At 38.9% G+C, this 21,057-nt stretch overlaps 2 protein-coding genes across 2 annotated transcripts in view; one reads left to right on the top strand and one right to left on the bottom strand.

Annotated features, from left to right (window-relative positions):
- Positions 1-21,057, top strand: part of AVEN (apoptosis and caspase activation inhibitor) — a 199,527-nt gene that overhangs the window by 42,233 nt on the left and 136,237 nt on the right. The window contains exon 3 of the mRNA XM_006932680.3: positions 7,946-8,123. Coding sequence (XP_006932742.3) covers positions 7,946-8,123 — 178 coding nt within the window. The remainder of the gene's footprint in view (positions 1-7,945; positions 8,124-21,057) is intronic.
- Positions 1-21,057, bottom strand: part of CHRM5 (cholinergic receptor muscarinic 5) — a 96,355-nt gene that overhangs the window by 59,111 nt on the left and 16,187 nt on the right. The window lies entirely within an intron of this gene.

The raw sequence follows: 21,057 nt of genomic DNA, 5'->3' as shown, positions 1-21,057 counted from the left end.
GACTGCCGGCAAATGGTAATTTCCTTTCTGTGTCTCCTCTTTTTAGCCAACTCTCCGAAACAAAATAACACAGGTGAGAAAGATAAGATACAAGGACTTGGAGAAAGAAAGATAAGGACTGGGGATGAGTGAAGAGGCCTGGCAGAAGTGTCACTGAGTAGCTGTTTTGAGGATGGGGGTACCACTTTTTCTGTTCTCAGATTCCTCTGTCTCCTCTTCCTTCCCATAAACTGTCACAAGGAAGGACAAGAAAAGAAGCTGTAGATAATTCTCTTGTTAGAGAAACATCTGAATTTGATTATGGTCTAAATCACTTTTTCCCCATTCATACTGGCTAGAGAGAATTGTGGAGCTCAAATACTGTGAACATTGTTCTGGCTCAATAGGTAATGTAGATATACGTGCCATAAATTGCATTTATTGTGTTTTTTTTTCCAAGTATGATCACACTCTAATGCATATTTTTATGTAATACACAACAACAAACTTATTAGTTTACTTGTATACTAGTTATATGTTTTAGCTGAAATTAGGCTTCTTGAAATACTACATAAAATTATTATTGAAAAAATTTAATGTTTTTATTTTGTTTTTGAGAGAGAGACAGAGCATGAGCAGGGGAGGGGCAGAGAGAGTGGGAGACACAGAATCTGAAGCAGGCTCCAGGCTCTGAGCTGTCAGCACAGAGCCTGACACAGGGCTTGAACTCACGGACTGTAAGATTGTGACTTGAGCCGAAGTTGGACGCTTAACCGACTGAGCCACCCAGGCGCCCCTACATAAAAATTATTTTTGCTAGCACACTTTTCTAATAACAAAAGCTGTCCATGAACTCTTCAATTATGATTTATACATTTTTCTGTTGTTAAGAATATTTAAAGTGGTGAAGCATCAGCTGTTTCACAAAATGAGTATAGAAGATAAAAAAAATGACCTTAATAGGGTCATAAATATAAAAGTTGGCAATTAGACTATTAAGTAATCTATTTTAAAGCTTGGTAACATTTAAAAATTTTAAAGTTAAGGTGAATTAATATAATTTTTCAGTTTTATACATTGTAACATTTTTGGTTGAGTATATTTGACATTATTACCTAATTATTGAAATCAGTTCCCAGTGACTTTCTGTTCAAGAGTTTCCTTAAATTTTCTCTTGTATATCTTTCTATCCCGTTGCCTTTGATGATATAATTACATTTTGTGAGAAACATAGGAGGTAGTTGAAAAATGTGTGATTGACTGTGTTCAATCTCCTTATTAGGAAAGCCATTTCCACATCCCTTACTCCAGCAGAAAGTAAAATAAGGACCTTCAAAAGTCAGGTTGCTGGGGCGCCTGGGTGGCCCAGTCGGTTAAGTGCTGACTTCAGCTCAGGTCATGATCTCGCAGTTGGTGAGTTCAAGCCCCACATCAGGCTCTGTGCTGACAGCTCAGAGCCTGGAGCCTGCTTCGGATTCTGTGTCTCCCTCTCTTTGCTCCCTCCCCACTCATGGTCTGTCTCTCTGTCTCTCAAAGATAGATAAACATTTATTTATTTATTTTTTTACAAAAAGAATCCTAAGTATAAAAGGCTTTCCATAGGCTCTTGTTGTTATGTGTTGCTAGTAACTTTCCAAGTTTTATTGGCTTATCCAAGGGCTCTTCATGATAATCTTTAAATATTCTCTTGGCCAATGGTCGCCCTTTTGAAAGAAAAGGTAAGAGGATATTTAAAAAACAGCGTTGTAGGGGCGCCTGGGTGGCGCAGTCGGTTAAGCGTCCGACTTCAGCCAGGTCACGATCTCGCGGTCCGTGAGTTCGAGCCCCGCGTCGGGCGCTGGGCTGATGGCTCAGAGCCTGGAGCCTGTTTCCAATTCTGTGTCTCCCTCTCTCTCTGCCCCTCCCCCATTCATGCTCTGTCTCTCTCTGTCCCAAAAATAAATAAACGTTGAAAAAAAAATTAAAAAAAAAATAAAAAAAAATAAAAGAAATAAAAAACAGCGTTGCCCAAACATACTGTTCAGTCCAGTTAAATTAAGCAGATTGTAATTTAATGTCAATTATAGTTGTAAATTAAATAGCAGTATAGCTGCGGTGAGTAAAGCTTTTATTGACTCTGTTGTGCATATGGTACCTTTTCTCTCGTTCTTCCATCCATCATCGAAAGTGGGGTATTGATGCCTCTACCTATTATTGTTGAACAATTCCCCTCGTTAATTCAGTCAGTGTTTGCTGGATGTATGGTGAGCAGAGAGCCTGATACAGGGCATGAACCCATGAACTGTGAGATCATGACTTGAGCCGAAGTCAGACGCTCACCTGACTGAGCCACCCAGATGCCCCTATAATTTTACCTTTTAAAGAATGAGAGAAGAAAGAAGAAGTATAAGCATGTATTGATAACTTTTGTTATATTAGCTTCTTATTTCCTATTGCTAGTTTTGTACATTTGTTTCTGATATTCGAGTTCCTGTACAAAGTCCTGTCCTTACTGCAATACAGTTTTGCTCCCACCCACCTCCTTTGTGCTATTATTGGCAAATATTTTGTTGGGCCTATAACATATGGAAACATAATTAAGCACATATTGTTTTAAATTGCTTTTAAAGTCAGTTATGGGAGGAGAGGCTGTATTAGATACGATTTGTAAATATTTTCTCCTATTCCGTAAGTTCCCTTCTCATTTTTCAATTAAGCTTTTAATTTTAATTCCAGTATAGTTAACATACAGTGTTATATTAGTTTCAGGTGTACAATACGGTGATTCAATAATTTTATATATCGCTCAGTGCTCATCATGAGAAGTGTACTCTTTAATCCCCATCACCTATTTCCCCCATCCCTCATCCATGTCACCTCTGGTAACCATCAGTTTGTTCTCTATGGCTAGGCATGTGTTTATTGGTTTGTCTCTCTAATTTTTTTCCTCTGCTCATTTTTTTGTTTCCTAAATTCCACATATGAGTGAAATTGTATGGTATGTTTTTCTCTGACTGGCTTATTTCACTCAGCATAATACTTTCTAGCTCCATCCACGTCATTGCAAATGGCAAGATTTCATTCCTTTTTATGGCTGAGTAATATTTCATCATCTGTATCTTTATCTATCTATATCTACAGCTATATCTAATTTACTTATATTTATATTTAGACATAGGTATACACACATACACATACACCACATATTTATGTATTTCTCTATTGATGGACACTTGGGCTGCTTCCATAATTTGGCTATTGTAAATAATGCTGCAATAAACATAGAGGTGCATGTATCCCTTTGAATTAATATTTGTGTATTTTTTGGGTAAATATCCAGAAGTGTGATTGTTGGATTGTAGGGTAGTTCTATTTTTAATTTTTTTGCCATGTTTTCTAGAGTAGCTGCACCAGTTTGCATTTCCACCAACAATGCATGAGGGCTCCTTTTTCTCCACATCCACACCAACACTTGTTATTTTTTTTGTATTGTTGATTCTAGCCATTCTGACAGGCGTGAGGTGATATCTCATTGTAGTTTTGATTTGCATTTCCCTGTTGATAAATGATGTTGATGACTTTTCATTCTGTTGATGGTCTCCTTTGCTGTACAGAGGCTTTTTAGTTTGATGTATTCTCACTGGTTTACTTTTGTTCTGTTGCCTTTGCTTTGGTGTCTAATCCAAAAAATTGCCTAGACTGATGTCAAGGAGCTTACCACCTATATTTTTCTTCTAGAAGTTTTATGGTTTCAGGTCTTACACTCAAGTATTTAATCCACTTTTTTTTTTTTTTTTGAGCAGCAGCGGGCCAAAGTTTATTAGAATTTATTAGAATTAGAAAGGAAGAATAGTAGGAAAGCTCTCTTTACAGAGAGGGGACACTTGAAAGTGAATGCTCCCTCAAGTATTGAATCCATTTTGAGTTGATTTTTGTGTAAGGATAAGAAAGTGGTCTAGTTTCATTCTTTTGCATGCAGCTGTCCAGTTTTCCCAGCACCATTTATTGAAGAGACTGTCCTTTCCCCATGGTGTACTGTTTGTCATAAATGACCATATATGTATGGGTTTATTTCAGGGCTCTCTATTCTGTTTCATTGATCTATGTGTCTGTTTTTATGCCATTACCATACTGTTTTGATTACTATAGCTTTGTAATACAGTTTGATACCAGGAAGCATGATGCCTCCAGCTTTGTTCTTTCTTAAGATTGCTTTGGCTATTCAGGGTCCTTTGTGGTTCCATACAAATTTTCAGATTGTTTGTTTTATTTCTGTGGAAAATGTCATTGGAATTTTGATAGGGATTGCATTGAATCTGTAGGTTGCTTTGGGTAGTATGGATAGTTTTAACAATAGTCTTTTAATCTGTGATATAGCGTATCTTTCCATTTGTGTCTTCTTTAATCTTTTTCATCAGGATCTTCTATTTCAGTATACAAAATTAGCTTACTAATTTTGTAATGATGTTGTTAACATAATAATGATGGCTTTATAGTTTTCACATCGCTTTCATCAGTATTTTTCCTGTTCTGTTTCTTCTGTCTTGCGATTTTGCATATTTTGGCCCAGATCGTTGCAAAATGAGCCAAACATAAAATCTATGGGAGTTTTGAAGGTACACCTTTCTCTAAGTTACATCAGATGTCTTCTAAGCTTTAGTACTCTTTACTACCCTCTTGTGATGGAGGCTAATGACACCTCTTCTCATCTCTGCAGTTGGGTCGGGGGTAATGAGATCATTATTCAGTGATTCTTGTAAGTTGGGGATTGGTGAGTCATTTAGCTGTTGGAGGCCCCAGCCTATTATACACACGTTGTAAATACTAAATGATGGTGAGGGCAGGGCCGTTCATTTTTCCTAGGTCCCCTGCCTCCCGTTTCAGGGCTTATGTCACTGTTAGTAGTTCCTCAGGTGTTTCAGATCATCATCCTCTTTAGCATCAAGCTAATTACTCTGCCCAGGCTTACATTTTTGCCATGTGTTAGGGCGATGTTCACAAGTTTTGTGCTAACTGGATAAGTCTTTCTGAACTCTGTGTACCCAGTGGACCAACAAAGGAAAATTGGATTTTCCCAGATTAAACCCTGCTAGTAGTTTCAGGTCTAGTTCAGTCCTCCCCAGTTCTCATCAGTTATGAAGCTGTTTTCTTTAGAACCTTCCTGGTATTTATTATCTAAGCAGGAGATCTTACTCAAGCGCATACCTTGAATCTGCTACCATCTTTTAGTTCTGAGAATCTCTCAGGAATGGCAGGAAACCTGGAGGTTTCAGGGCATCTTTGCAATCCCTAGATTATGATGTAGTTTGCCATCTCTTTGTGCCATCAAGGAGGCTTCTGATGATATTTGAGGGCTGTGAGTAATCTTGAAAGGTCAATACTCTATCCTTTCATGAAAGCTTACTAAATTTGATCCAGGTGAGAGTTACTGACTAGCATTAAATCTGTTGGGGGAATTAGAAATTTGTAGTGGACAAAATAATACCACGCAGTCGAGTTCCTAGATGCAAGGGGGGAAAACCTATGTGTACAGTGGGTGGATCAGACTTCGTCTAAACTCGTTGGGTAATCTTAGAATTACTTATGTTGGGTCAGACATTTATCACCTATCCTTTCATGTGGTGTAACATAAGGTTCAGAGCACCATCTATGCTGTATTTTAACTAAAAAATATTTAACTTGACCCCATTGGGCATTCAGATTTTTAGGGCTTTTTTTTTAATCCATTATTTCCATAAACCATACCGCAAGGAAGCAGCCAAACAAAGGATGGGTCCTTCTGCACCCTACGTGTACTGGTCTCTTCAATAAATCAATGTCTTAAAGATAGAGATGGAACTAGAATCAAAGGGATTTAAGGGACAGTGAGATACAGGGCATGATCTTGAGTAGGATACCAGCTTGGACAAAACCAGCTCTAAAGCAAATTTTTGGAGTCAGACAAATTTGGAAATAGTCTGGATGTTATATGAAATGATATTTACTGAGAAGGAGGGATGCAGAATTTTGATGAAAAAATTCTTGTTACAAAAAAATGTATATATAAATAGTGCATATACTTCTAGATGTCTTTCTAAGGTGTTAATAGTGGAACTCCTACTCTCCAGTGATAGGAATGTGGGGTTTTTATTTATCTCTTTGCTTGTCTCTCTTCTTACTTTTCTGCAGTGCACATGCCTCATTTTTGTGTTAACAAAAGCTATCTACAACCTGTCTACAGATAGTTTGTTATAATATATTTCACAAGGTTTTTCTTGATGAGGATTTTATAATCTTTGGGATGCTTCTTTGAACCATGACTTTAGATTCTACATGCATCTTTGTTGTTTAAAGTTAATTTTTTATTTTAATAGGACAATTTCAAAAAGTAGATAGGATTATATAATTATCAATTGTGCCCAGTTTATTTCCTCTGTACCCACCATTCCTCTCCACCCATTATTATTATTATTATTGTTATTATTATTTTTAAAACGTTTATCCATTTTTGAGAGACAGAGAGAGACAGATCATGAGTGGGGAAGGGGCAGAGAGAGAGGGAGACACAGAATTGAAGCAGTGTCCAGGCTCCGAGCCATCAGCACAGAGCCCGACGTGAGGCTCAAACTCACAAACCATGAGATCATGACCTGAGCCAAAGTCGGATGCTCAACCGACTGAGCCACCCAGGCGCCCCTCCACCCATTATTTTGAAGGAAATCCCACATTCTTGTCTTTTCATCTGTAAATAGTCAATATTTTTTCCTAAAAAATAAGAACATTAAAAAAAAACATGGTCTGGTATCACCGCAAACAATAAATATATGAAATAATCGTATTCCTTCAATATAATCAAATATCCAGTCATTCATTTTTCTGTCTCATAAGTGATATTTATCTGTAGTTATATTGTTAGAATCTGACTTCAAATAAGCTCCTGGGAGCATGCCTGGCTCAATTGGTTAAGTATCTGACTCTGGATTTCAGCTCAGGTCATGATCTCACAGTTTGTGGGTTCGAACCCTGCATCAGACTCTGCACTGACAGTGTGGAGCCTGCTTGGGATTCTCTGTCTCTCTGTCTCTCAAAATAAGTAAATTCACTTAAAGAATAGTAAGAGCTTCGTCTCCTTAAAAAAAATAAGTTTCTGACATTAGAAATGGTTATGTGTCCATTAAGCTCTTTCAATCTGTAGATATCTCCCTCCTCCCCCAGCATTTTTTCCCTTGCAAATTATTTGTTGAAGAAACTAGGCCCTTCATCTTTTATAATTCCTCACCTTCTGCATTTTTCTGCATGCTCTTTTTTTTAAATACTCAAGACTGGAAGTTGTACTCTTGAATGCACCTGAGCAGAGTTCCCATTTAAAACTTACAAAACTTATTTATTGTGTTTGTAAAATCTGTAAGTGGAAATGGTTGATTTCTATCCTAAAGTCCTCTAAGTTTAAGACTCATATAGCCTTGGGGTGCCTGGGTGGCTCAGTCCGTTGAGCATCTGGTTCTTGATTTCAGTTCAGGTCATTTCATGGTTTGTGAGTTCGAGCCACTCATTGGGCTCTGTGCTGACAGTGTGGAACCTGCTTGGGACTCTCCCCCTCTCTCTCTGCCCTCCTAAAATAAATGCCCCTCTCAAAATAAATAAAAATAAGCCTAAAAAAAAAAAAGACCTGTATAGCCTTGATTATTTCTATAAGATGAAACAACTAATGGGAAAGGATACACTGGGGTAGTAGGCATTAGCCCTATCAGTTACACAAATTTTTAGACAGGAACTTGCCAGATTTCCTTTGCAAAGTGAAATGAAAAATTTACTCTGAAAATGAATTCAGGACCGTGGTACATTGGGGTCCTTTTGAAATATAATTTTGTATCCTCAGCTTGATCTATAAAATGCTCTTTGTCATGATACTTGTATACTATTTTTTGTTTTGTTTTACTTTACTGCTAAGGCTGCTATGGTTGAAATTTCCACTGCCTGTGTATTGATTTGTTTGTAATGATTGCAGGTTGAAGATGACAGTGATGCAGAGACCTTTGGAGAAGAGAATGAGGAACAGGGAAATTATTCTAAAAGAAAGATAGTCTCTAACTGGGATCGATATCAAGATATTGAAAAAGAGGTCAATAATGAAAGTGGAGAATCACAACGGGGGACGGACTTCAGTGTCCTCCTCAGCTCTGCAGGTATGAATTCCGGTTGCTTGCCTATGGTTTAGTGCTCTGAAAGTTGCATAGACCCTCTTATTTATGTTCCCTTTAAAGCTGCATTAAAAAATTTTTTTTAATGTTTATTTATTTTTGAGAGAGAGAGAGACAGAACGCGAATGGGTCAGGGGCAGAGAGAGAGGGAGACACAGAATCTGAAACAGGCTCCAGGCTCTGAGCTGTCAGCACAGAGCCCGACGCGGGGCTCGAACTCACGAACTGTGAGATCATGACCTGAGCAGAAGTTGGATGCTCAACCGACTGAGCCGCCCAGGCGCCCCATAAAGCTGCATTTTATTTACTAGCAATTCATCCTTTTGTCCTTTGGGTTTTAAATTCAAGTAAAGGACAGTGTGTCTAATGGTTTGCAAGGAAAAAAGATGTTTCATTAAGTGGAAGCCAGGGATTCCATGTACTGATGTAGAAGGACTTAAGGCCTGGTTGAAATGGATAAAAGGCTTTCCAGAAATGGAAATGCTGAACCATGCCCCTCTAAGTTGGGTAGTCTGAAAACAGAAGTGTTTTCTTTGATATCAGAGGAATCAATGCTTATGTTTATACAAAGCTTTACCAAGCTTCTAGAGTATGTGTTCTTTTCCCTTTTACAGCTAGGAATATGCATATTCGTGGATATGCACATATTAGAGTCCTGTGTACCTGAACACGAAAACTTTTCTGTTTTGTTTTTGGACAGTCTTCTCTATCAATAAGGTGAAATGCTCATTCCTTCTATGCCCAGCTGTTGTTTTAAGATTGACTCTACCCTGAACGATGTGCAGCAGTGTGAAGGTGGAGTAGGAGAGTAGTTACAGAGAGTGATGGAACAGAGCTGGCTGGAGAGATGGCTGCTCTCTCCTAGAGTGTGGCGTAAGAATCGGAAGGACGAAAGGAGGATGGATGAGTGGTTTTCAGGGGTTTGGGATGGGAGGGTGGGAAGTGGATGTGGTTATAAAATGGCAACGTGAAGGTTCTTGATAGAGCTGGTACGATCTTTTGTCTTGTGGTAGTAGGTAGACAAACCTACACAAATGATAACATTGTCTAGAACTTAATACACATGCACATGAGTGACTACAAATAAAACTGAGGAAACCTGAAGAGGATTGGTGCTTATATCAATGTCAGTATGTCCGTATTTCTGGTTGTGATATTATAATACAGTTTCGCAAACTGTTATCATTGGGGGAAACTGGGCCAAGTACATGGGAGATCTCTGTGTGTTTCTTTAAAAAAATTTTTTTTTTTAAAACTTATTCATTTTTGAGAGACAGAGAGAGACAGAGCATGAGTGGGAAAAGGGCAGAGAGAGAGGGAGACACAGAATCTGAAGCAGGCTCCAGGCTCCGAGCTGGCAGCACAGAGCCCAACGTGGGGCTCGAACTCACGAGCTGCAAGATCATGACCCGAGCTGAAGTCGGACGCTCAACTGACTGAGCCACCCAGGCGCCCCTCTCTGTATTATTTCTTAAATTTGTATGTGAGTCTACTATGACCTCGACAACAACAAACAGCATAATATTGCCAGGTTAAAAAAATATAAAGAATTGACAAGCAGAGAAATAAAATGAAAATACTATTTTCAGACAATTTGCTTTGAATTCCCTCTTGCCTCCAACTTTTACGTTGCTGTTGAGTTCGACCTTTCTTTTTTCTCATCTTGCCTATATTTTTGAATGCCCATACCAGACTAAGAATCATAAAGTGATGAATTCTCTTTGAGCTTAATAGAATAAACCTCTTGAGTAGAAAAAAATTACACGTTGAGAGAGTAGGGTGAGTGTGGGTCAGCAGAGCGAGGTTCAGACTGGTGTCCTTCTGTTGTACGCTCCCCACAGTGTCACCCTCTCAGGAGAGATTTGCTGAAGGCATCCAACTCATTGACCGTTTAGGGGCCAGTGACTCCTCTTTTTGCCAGTCAGATAAGTACTGCCCTCTTGTCACCTGCATTTTGGCCGCTTACAGGTTTATAAGCACCTTTCTTCAAGGTGAGAGAAAGGTAAAAGGTGGGCTGCTTAGTTTTAATTTGTGTTAGCTGTTCTGCTAAAGGCCGGGGGTGGGGGTCAGGGGGAGGGAAATGGAAGCAGTGCAGTGTGGACTACCTGGTTTTAATTGAATTAAAAGTGTACTCGGTTACTAGGACAGTATCTGGCAAGTGAAAGATACTGCCTGAATGTCGGAAGGCGATTCACAGTTCTCGTCTAACCCGGCAGCTATGCTCAGGGGCTTATGATTTTGACTGTTGATGTTAGCATTTTATTTATAACTTAAAGCTTGGCATGATTTGGCTCTCCTATGTATTTTTCTTGTAGTCTGTCTTTGCTTACTGATTTCTTTTCAGGTAGCTTGTTTATGTGTGATTGGTTTCTCGGGAGATCACAATTGTCCCATCTTCTGACATGTGCTTCTAGCTTTTCCCCACTGTGCTGCTGATGTATCATTTTCTTTCCACCATGTCATATGCCTGAGAAGAGCTGCCATGCTTTCTTCATTGTAGGAGTAGGGCTATATTAGTTTACTTTTGAGAGATGGAGTACATTCTGTGATCATAATATATATATATTTATAACATATATTATATATAAAAAATATATAATATATGTTATAAATATATAATATATATATATTTATATACATATTTAGTATATATAAAAACATAAATATATATACTAAATATATATATACTAAATATATATATACTAAATATATATATATACTAAATACATATATATATACTAAATATATATATATACTAAATACATATATATACTAAATATATACAATTATATATATATTATATATATATTATATATATTATATTATATAATTATATATAATATATATAATTATATATTATATAATATATTATATATTATATTATATAATTATATATATATTTAGTATATAATTTCTTTACTAACTACCAAAGTAACTCAAATTAGAAATAACTTATCAACTTTGAAAATTTGATTATCTTAATATTGGACATTTAAGTTCAGTCGATGATGTTACAGTCTTTCCTTTGTCAGTGTTGTTGAATATAAGGAGCACAGACCCCTAAGTTGAACAGGTGTGGATTTGAATCCTAGTCTATCATGGTTCTGTCGAACATTAGGAATACTATTTCTCTTAGTATCCAGTGCAAGAATAGTTAGATGGAACAGTGCCTAATTTGATGCTGTCAACATCTTATCCCAAAATGGCTGCTGGTTTTAGTTCTGCTCAATGAGTAACCGTGTGCCTAGAATTAGTATGTATCAGAATTTTTTGTCCATAGAAGCTTAATTAACTACCTTCAGTAAAGTCAAAGTCTAATTTTTTGTTTTCCTTGAATGTTAGGCATAATGGCAGTGGTTGCCAATAGAATTTGAAGATCCTTTTTCTGAGAAATTAAAAGGTTTTGGGTGTGATAGAGGTGACTATTGAGTCTACTTGTTGAATAACCAATGGTGGTGGTCTTAGCCTCTGAGCATTTAAAAGTTGGTGATTTTAGGTTTCATGTTAAGTCCTAAAATAAAATTTCTCCCCTTTTCCTCCAGTTTGCCACCTATAGTTGCTCATTTGTTTTTTTCCTGCATATCTGTGTCTGCCACATGCCCTGAAGAATGGCCCTTGTTGTCCCTGCGACAGATGACAGACTTCATTTCTCTGAACTTTGAACTGTTCTTTATGCATTCTTTTTTATTCTAGAATCAGCTGTGTGGTGCATACACCTCTGGTCCGATTCTCAAATGCCATTTTGAGACGGACCTTTTGCTAAGAGTACCTCTAGCTTAATGTGTCGTTACTCACCCAGTAGGATTTACGTCTCAACAGTGAATCTTTGAGGACCAGTAATTAAATCCCAAGAGTGAATTTCTACTGCACACACAGTTGGTGTGTGTGCATGTTGGTATATTCATTTAGGAAGGTGGTTTGTCATTTTTCTGTAAAGTTGAAGATCTGGCACTTGTACCCTGGGAAGGCACTCTCGAGAAGCTATGGCGCCAATGCACACACCGGGAGACGTGTGTGTGCATTCATAGCAGTGCTGGTCAGAAGAGCCACGTGAAAGCAACTCAACTGTCTACTAATGGTGGAATGAATACATAAGTCAGTGGATGAGCCGCTCAAACATACTGTGAAGTAAAACGAACACTACATAGCCACAAAATACCTCCGTACGATTCTACTTACATAAAGTTCACACGCAAGAAAAAAACAAGCTGTTATTTAGGGATGCGTATTTGAATGCTAAAATGGAAACCAAGGAAACGGTTATGGTACAAATGAGGCTCGTGTTCCCCTCTAGTAGAGGGGTGAGGGGTAATGATTGGGTAGGGGCATGCCACAGGTGTCGGTGTTGGGGGGACTTCCTGATGTTGATGCTGATCTATTTTTTGACCTGAATAATGTTTACTTATATTCATTGGATAATAATAATAATCATCATCCTTCTCCTCTTCCTCTTCCTTCTCCATTAATTTATTCATTTTTAGAGGGGAAAGAGAATCCCAAGCAGTCTTTGCGCTGCCAGCACAGAGCCCCACACAGGGCTCAGTCTCACAAACCCTGAAATCATGACCTGAGCCAAAATCAAAAGTCAGATGCTCACCTGACTGAGCCACCCAGGCACCCTGAATAATTATTCTTTAAATCTTACCCATTCTTTTATGTGTCTCTCTACACTTCAGTCTCTGGCTGAAGGTCATGGCATCTTGTTTTGCTGAGGAAATGGGGAGAGGCCACTAGTTTGTTTGAGGTCACACTCTTTCTGGTAGGATTGGGAGTCTTGAGACATCTTTTTAGGAGTCTTTCTGTAAGCCTCTGAAACAGACGATCGCGCCTACAGCTTTTCTTTTTGAACAATGTTCTTGCAGTTCTAAGTTATGTTTCACAAGCTTAGAGAATGGTACCATACTCTCACTTATATTCAGGCATAAGAATGTTAGATCTTTAAGGAAGTTTTCCGCCCCCTACCTTTATTTTTTTTCCCCAAGTGGTGAGTCATTGAATTCATGCCATATGCTTTATCTACTCCTTTCAAGAAGTCACAGATAACTAGTTAGAAAAATGTTTACAGTGTGAGTAAGAGTGCACTGGGGCAATATTGAAGAGAAAAGATTTTTTTTTTTCCCACATGTTTCTGTGCAAGTCTATAAGCTCTGTTTATTTTCAGTGGAGCAAATAGAAAAAAAATGAAACGATTAGACCACAGTTGGGTCAGTATAGTTGCCCATGCATATTTTCATTTAAAGCTATTGTAGATCTTTCTTCAATGCCATTTTATGAAAAATTGATTGGGGGGAGATTTTAATTATAATGATATTTGATTTTCTTCCCCACCCTTGGTATCCTTTTGCCGGCAAGTAGACTGAACGGGAAAAGAAAGCCTATCAGCCCACGAAGCAGCCGGACAGCTGCATTTGTCCCCATTGACTCAGTTCATTTTTTTTTCTTTTCCCATGGGTGTGCATTTTGTCAGTTTTTACTAATCTATTCTTGTTACAAAACAGTGTAGTGGAAGAACCTTCCCTTTAGTATTTGAATCATTTGAAATAACAGAAACAGAACTATGTATGCATTAAAAAAAAAACCCTTCATTTGGGTAACAACAACAAAAAGAGGTTAAACCACACACACACAAAATAAATAAATCTTTCCTTTCTCGTAGCCAGACAAGGAAATGGGCTTAATTTGATTTTCTTTTTTTCAAGCCTCCAGAGATAAAAGCAGCTTGAATACCTAGAAGTTTGCTGGCTAAATTCCTGGTCTCTGCACCATTTTGTGTTTTTGCTGTCGTTGTTTCCATGCCGATTCTCCTTTGTCTGCTCTTACTGGTCCAGCTGCATCCATTTGATCATGTTCCTCATCACCATCCATGTTCACTTTCTAGCCGTGAAACTGTACTTTTCCTGGACAGCTTTAATTCCTCTCCCCCTTCCTTTAAATCTGTGACCTTTTCAAGTTCATTTGTTTAGGGATTCTTGTTGATCCTCCATGATTTTTTTCAGTGCCGTTTTCCCCCCCCGCCTCTCCTAGTACCTCCCACCTCTCTTCTCTGTTCCTTAATTGTAAATTAAGGCTTCTTTGGCTTTATCTAGTGCTGCTTAGCCTTTTCTTTAAATAGCATTATGAAGTCTATCCATTTCATTTCCCCACGATTTGAGAAAAACAAGTGTGGATCTTTCCAACGGGTCTGATCATCTAAGTCATCCCAAAGTTTCAGCGTTCAGTTTTCCCAGAGGATTCATGTCAGCACCTGGAGCACTTCTGGTTTTCTTCTTGTTCTTGTTTGGTATCTGAATTTAGCTTATACCTCATTTTAATCTTTGTTTTTTTTCTTGTCTGGAAAATAATACTCCTTGAAAAGTATTAGAAGGTCTTTATGCTTTTAACCAGTGTCTCTATAAACTTGGGCAAATTTAATACAATCAGACCCTGCAAATATTGATCGTTTCATGCTTTGTGTAATGTTGTTTTCGTTTGAATATTTTGTGCTTGACCTTTATCTTCTAATCCTTTATGTCACTAAGGATTGCATCAGCTGGAAAGGCTTTCATATACATGGATCTGTTTTTACATCATTTTTAATACTCATTGGTCATTGGAGAGATGTTTTGTACTCATCAGAGAGAGGTTTGTGTGGGGAGCTTCTGATGTTAGCTTTATCTTTATTTCCTCAAGTTTTGTGTTGGGTTTGCTCAGTGCTTCCATTATATTAAAATCTGTTGTTAGGCGCTTCTACCTATTGGATTTTAGTATCTCCAGGGGAATCTGCCTTTCATCCAGTGTGATCTGTCCCCTTCAAAAACTTGTCTCATGGCAAATTAAAGTCACTACAATAGTACTTGATTTGATGACAGATTTTGGTCCCAGAGTAGCCATTTTGTCACAATCACCATTTTTGGCACTTGCAGCTGTCTTTCTGGTCCTTGTCCCACTAAGCTGGGCCATAGGATCACCAGCAGTGATGATAGGGTTTACTTATTATTGAGAGAGAGACACACAGAGCATGAGCAGGGAAGGGGCAGAGAGAGGGAGAGACACAGAATTTGAAGCAGGCTTCAGACTCCAAGCTGTCAGCATGGAGCCCGACGCAGGGCTTGAACTCACAAACTTTGAGATCATGACCTGAGCCGAAGTTGGTCACTCAACCAACTGAGCCACCCAGGCGCCCCTGGAAATGTCTTTTTTTTAAGTTTATTTTGAGAGAGATGGAGATAGCGCAAGTGGGGGAGGGGGATAGAGAGAGAGACAGAGAGACAGAGAGACAGAGAGAGAGAGAGAGAGAGAGAGAGAGTGTCCCAAGCAGGCCCTGTCCCATCAGCGCAGAGCCTGATGTGGGGCTCAAACCCATGAAGCCGTGAGATCATGACCTGAGCTGAAACCAAGAGTCCCACGCTTAACCGACTGAGCTGCCCAGGCACCCCCTTACTAGAAATATCTTAATGAAAGAATATTAGTGAATTTTTTTGAACTTGATTTGTATTCCAGATACAGTTCTTGTTGTTCATTGTCTAACTAGCTGCATCATCAAATTTGCATGCCACGTTCTGATAGCATCTACTATATTCCTCTCAACTGCTGCTGTCTCCTCTCTGTTTATTCTCATGGAGTCATACTTACTTTAAAAAGAGAAATATCATTTATTTTTATTTTTTCTTTTTCTTTTTTCTTTTAGAGAGCATGGAAGAGGGACAGTTTGGGGCGGGGGGAGAGAGAGAGAATATCTCAAGCAGGCTCCATGCTCAGCGTGGAACCTGATATAGGGCTTGATCCCATGACCCTGTGATCATGACCCAAGCTGAAATCAAGAGTCAGATGCTCCATTGACTGAGTCACCCTGGCGCCCCATGAAATATTATCATTGAATGCATTGCTATGCATTAATGCAGAGCAAATAAATGCTCATGATCAATGTCCTATTTAAGTGGAAATTGGTAAGTTCTATTTACTGGCTCTAGAGAGAATACCCTCCTGATTCTCCTAAATATAATTGATACTATAGTAATAATTAATATATTTATATTAATTAATGGTGAAATTTGACATAAAGCTAATATGTAAGGTTTTGTCATGTCAATAAGATTAAGCCTGATTATTAATGCAATTCTTTGTGTAAAGAATACTGAAAGGCAGAATGGGGAAAGTCCAAGCCTTATAATAAAGCCCCCTATAATACTAATAAAAAAAGAGAATAAAAGTTATTTTGGCAAAGCCTTGAATGAAGGTCCGTGGAGAACTCCTTGTAATCTAAAAAGCATGAAACACATGAATTCAGAGGCTATGAATTTAGAATTAAGATTAATAATCCTTAAGATTGTGATAGTAAAGTCATCTATTCCGGGAAGTGTAAGTGAAGTGTAGTGACTTTATTCAGGCAGTAGAGTGGAAACCACCCTTGACTGACGGATGTCAGCTGATCCCAGTCTTGGTTCTGGTTGTCATTACTAAGTAAGTGCTCTTGGAGGAGTGAAACTCCCGGAAGTTCTTTTATAAAGCTGTGAACTAGAAATAATACCTGCCTTGCTTTAGTACAGGGTGCTTGTGAGGATCATGGAGAATTATTGGAAAAATTAGAGTGCTACACAAAAGTCAATCATTATTGTATAGGCAAGGAAAGCAAACTGTTGGAGTAGAATATGCTAGGTAAGTGTGGTGGAGAGAGAATGTGAGAGGGGGAGGGGCAGAGAGAGAGAAAGAGAGAGAGCGGGAGAGAGAGAATCCCCAGCAGGCTGCACATTGTCAGTGCAGAGCCTGACATGGGGCTCAAACCCACAAACCATTAGATCATGACCAGAGCCAAAATCAAAAGTAGGACATTTAACTGACTGAGCCACCCAGGTGCCCCTGAAATCAGGCCTTTAACTGGGGCTGTCATTAAAATATCCAAACATCGTATTGATATATATAACTAGAATATAGCACACAATGATAATTAGCTCATTTTTTCTTAGTTTCTTTGTAATATGTGTTGACCTATTTCAGTCTCTGCAACTATAGAGGTGACACAGGGAAGTTGAAAGATGATTAAAAATGGGAAAAGCAGGATCTGTGATGAAAGGTTCATGATACTAAGGAAAAGAAGTCTGAGAAATGATTTAATAATCATGTCATATGTGTTCCAAACCCAAGACAATGGAAGAAAACAAATGTGCTTAACTAAAATGCAGAAGATTTAGATAAGATATTGCTGTGCATTTAGTACATGAGATGTTAACTGGGCATCTAAGGGAGAGTTGGGGATCATCTTGATTGGAAATCTTTCAAAATAGATTTGGTCTCCTTTAACGAGAATGAGTTCAACAATATTCCTTACTGCTGCATAGGGATGGGCAAGGTGAATTCTCAAGGCTTTTTCAACCCTATAATTCTGTTCTCTGGGCTTCTTGTAATTTCTCAGTAGTTCTATAGCATTTCACCCCAATGTGTTAAGTTAGCACATCTAGTGTTCTCAGAAGGGTTAGGCTTAAAATAAATGGGCAAGTGATGTGTGTGTGAATGGAGTCCTGTGGCCGTTAGTGACCCTGTGACAGCAGATGGGCCTGAAGCTGACAAGCTGACGGCAGTAAGAGCTACCACTGCCTGAATACCTACCATATGTAGGCTCTGTATAAGGTGTGTCACGTGTCCTTTTTTCTATGTCATTGACTTGTGACTGTAACCACAGGGTAGATTTCATTATCTTGATACATGTTGAAGCAAAGTCTTAACACCAACGGTAAATAATTTGTACAAAATTCACATATCTGCATATCTAATAAACAGAATAAGGAATCAATGTAAGTATACCTGGCTTCAAGTTGATATTGAAGTCCCACTTGATACTATCCATTAAAATCTACAAATATATTATCTAAGACATACTTTTCTTCTATATTTTTTTTTCTGCAAAAGGAAGCTTTATACGTGATCTGTAGCTTGGGAGAAAGTTTGCGGTTGGTTAAGAAACTGCCTTTGGGTTGGAAGCAGAGACCCAGGCAGAAGTCTGGAGGCTTGGGAGCTGCATCTGGGCCTTGAGGGTACTGCCCTTTGGGGTTCCTAGTCCTGTTGAAGGTAAGCCTTCCAATGAGGCCTCACCCAGCCCTGTTGGGACTGGGCTCAGGAGGTTGGTGATTTGTCATGCTGGATAAGTTTCCTCTTCCTCCGGAAAGTATCTGTCCAGGAAGTCACAGAGATGGGAATCTGTGAGGGCAGGAACTGGTTCAGGGTTTCCTCCAGGGCTGCTTCCTTGGCACCCAGGGTGTGACCCCACTCATCTTGTGTCAGCTTCTGCATGTCCTAGAAGAGGACTCAGCCGCAGTTCTGGTTTTGTGTAGTCTAGACATGGTTGGTGCCCTTGGATCTCCCTGCCAACTTGTGGAAGAAGTGGACCCTGCCTTCCCAGGCCACACTCTTGCAGTTGTGATAGAAGCCCAAAGAGAGAGAGGTATAGGAAACTCATAGGTGCTGGTAGACTGGGCAGGTAATGGCGGCCCTTACCTTGGTAGAATAATTTTGGTGACTCTTGGGGCTCATAGTTGATTGGAGACAAAGAGCTAACCACAAAAAGATGGTATTAACTGGTCTGAGAAGCAAGGGATAGGCCAAGAGATGGGTCCTGGAAGCTACAGCTAGAGAGGAAATTGGAGGGTGATCAGAGGCTGGAGTGGGGGAAATCCTCAGGTCTATTCACCCAACATTGCTGAAGCAAGAGAAAAGCCAATATGATAAACTAATTTGAGATATTTTAGATGGAAAAAAGCCTTTAAATGTACCTTTTCTAATGGAAATGTGGTATACTCAAAAGATTAATACGCCTGTAGGATCCTTCATCATGTATTTCTAGCATACTGTCATACCTGAAATGGAAAGGAAAGGATGCCTTCATATGATTTGTTATGAGAATACTATAGTAGTTTCAGCATTTTCAACTAGGAATGGAATGATGTTCATGAAATACCATTATGTACTACTAATTTAGTGACTGAATGTGGTATACATTTCCAAAAGAGTAGCTGATGATGTCAACATGTTGCTTTTTATAATTTGTGGTGAGCATTCTTCCCGGAAATTAAATCTGCCTCTTAAATGTGTACTTGGCACTTGCAAAAGGAACTTGATGGAGAGCCTCTCAGTCATTATTATCCCTTCAGTGTTGCATCCCTGTGTATTGTACACGAAGGGAAACATTCCATCTTTAATAATAATGCTGCTGGTCTTTTAAAATCATAAAGTTTTACATCTTTTCATGTGCCTGTTGGTCATCTGGATGTCTTCTTTAGAGAAGTGTCTATTCATGTTTTCTGCCCATTTCTTCACTGGGTTATTTGTTTTTCGGGTGTGGAGTTTGGTGAGCTCTTTATAGATTTTGGATACTAGCCCTTTGTCCGATATGTCATTTACAAATATCTTTTCCAATTCCATTGGTTGCCTTTTAGTTTTGTTGATTATTTCCTTTCCAGTGCAGAAGCTTTTTATCTTCATGAGGTCCCAATAGTTCATTTTTGCTTTTAATTCCCTTGCCTTTGGGGATGTGTCAAGTAAGAAATTGCTGCGGCTGAGGTCAGAGAGGTTTTTTTCCTGCTTTTTCCTCTAGGATTTTGATGGTTTCCTGTCTCATTCAGGTCCTTTATCCATTTTGAGTTTATTTTTGTGAATGGTGTCAGAAAGCGGTCTAGTTTGATCCTTCTGCATGTTGCTGTCCAGTTCTCCCACACCATTTGTTAAAGAGACGGTCTTTTTTTCCATTGGATATTATTTCCTGCTTTGTCAAAGATGAGTTGGCCATACTTTTGTGGGTCTAACTCTGGGGTTTCTATTCTATTCCATTGGTCTATGTGCACATGAAAAGATGCTCAATGTTGCTCCTCATCAGGGAAATACAAATCAAACCCACACTCAGATACCACCTCACGCCTGTCAGAGTGACTAAAATGAACAAATCAGGAGACTAGATGCTGGCGAGGATGTGGAGAAACGGGAACCCTCTTGCACTGTTGGTGGGAATGAAAACTGGTCAGCCACTCTGGAAAACAGTGTGGAGGTTCCTCAAAAAATTAAAAATAGATCTACCCTATTACCCAGCAATAGTACTGCTAGGAATTTACCCAAGGGATACAGGAATGCTGATACATAGGGGCACTTGTACCCTAATGTTTATAGCAGCACTTTCAACAACACCCAAATTATGGAAAGAGCCTAAATGTCCATCAACTGATGAATGCATAAAGAAACTGTGGTTTATATACACAATGGAGTACTACGTGGCAATGAGAAAGAATGAAATATGGCCTTCTGTAGCAACGTGGATGGAACTGGAGAGTGTTATGCTAAGTGAAATAAGCCATACAGAGAAAGACAGATACCATATGTTTTCACTCTTTTGTGTATCCTGAGAAACTTAACAGAAGACCATGGGGGAGGAGAAAAAAAGGTTAGAGAGGGAGGGACCCAAAACATAAGAGACTCTTAAAAACTGAGAACAAACTGAGGGTTGATGGGGGGGTGGGAAGGTGGGGAGGGTAGGTGATGGGTATTGAGGAGGGCACCTGTTGGAATGAGCACTGGGCATTGTATGGAAATCAATTTGACAATAAATTTCATATTTAAAAATCATAAAGTTTTAGAAAGTTTCATTGTTTTCTTCATCTCTTCATCTATGAGTTGCTAGCTAAGTAGACCATTTATGTGGTTTTTGAATTTACTTTTAGAGTTCTGTGGTGATAGTTTTCTGCCTTCTGTTTATAGAGTTTAATCTTTGTTTTAAACATTTTTTAAAGTTTGAATCAGAGATAGCAGAGTGTGAGAGGGGCAGAGAGAGAGAGGGAGAGAGAGAATCCCAAGCAGGCTCTGTGCTCTCAGCACAGAGCTGGACACAGGGCTCAAACCCATGAAACCGTGAGGTCATGACCTAAGCCAAAACCAAGAGTCAGATGCTTAACCGACTGAGCCA

This window comes from Felis catus, chromosome B3 (genome assembly GCF_018350175.1).
Source record: "Felis catus isolate Fca126 chromosome B3, F.catus_Fca126_mat1.0, whole genome shotgun sequence".
Classification (NCBI taxonomy): Eukaryota; Metazoa; Chordata; class Mammalia; order Carnivora; family Felidae; genus Felis; species Felis catus.
Note: the sequence above shows the minus strand (reverse complement) of the source record. Positions and strands in the feature narration are given on the sequence as shown.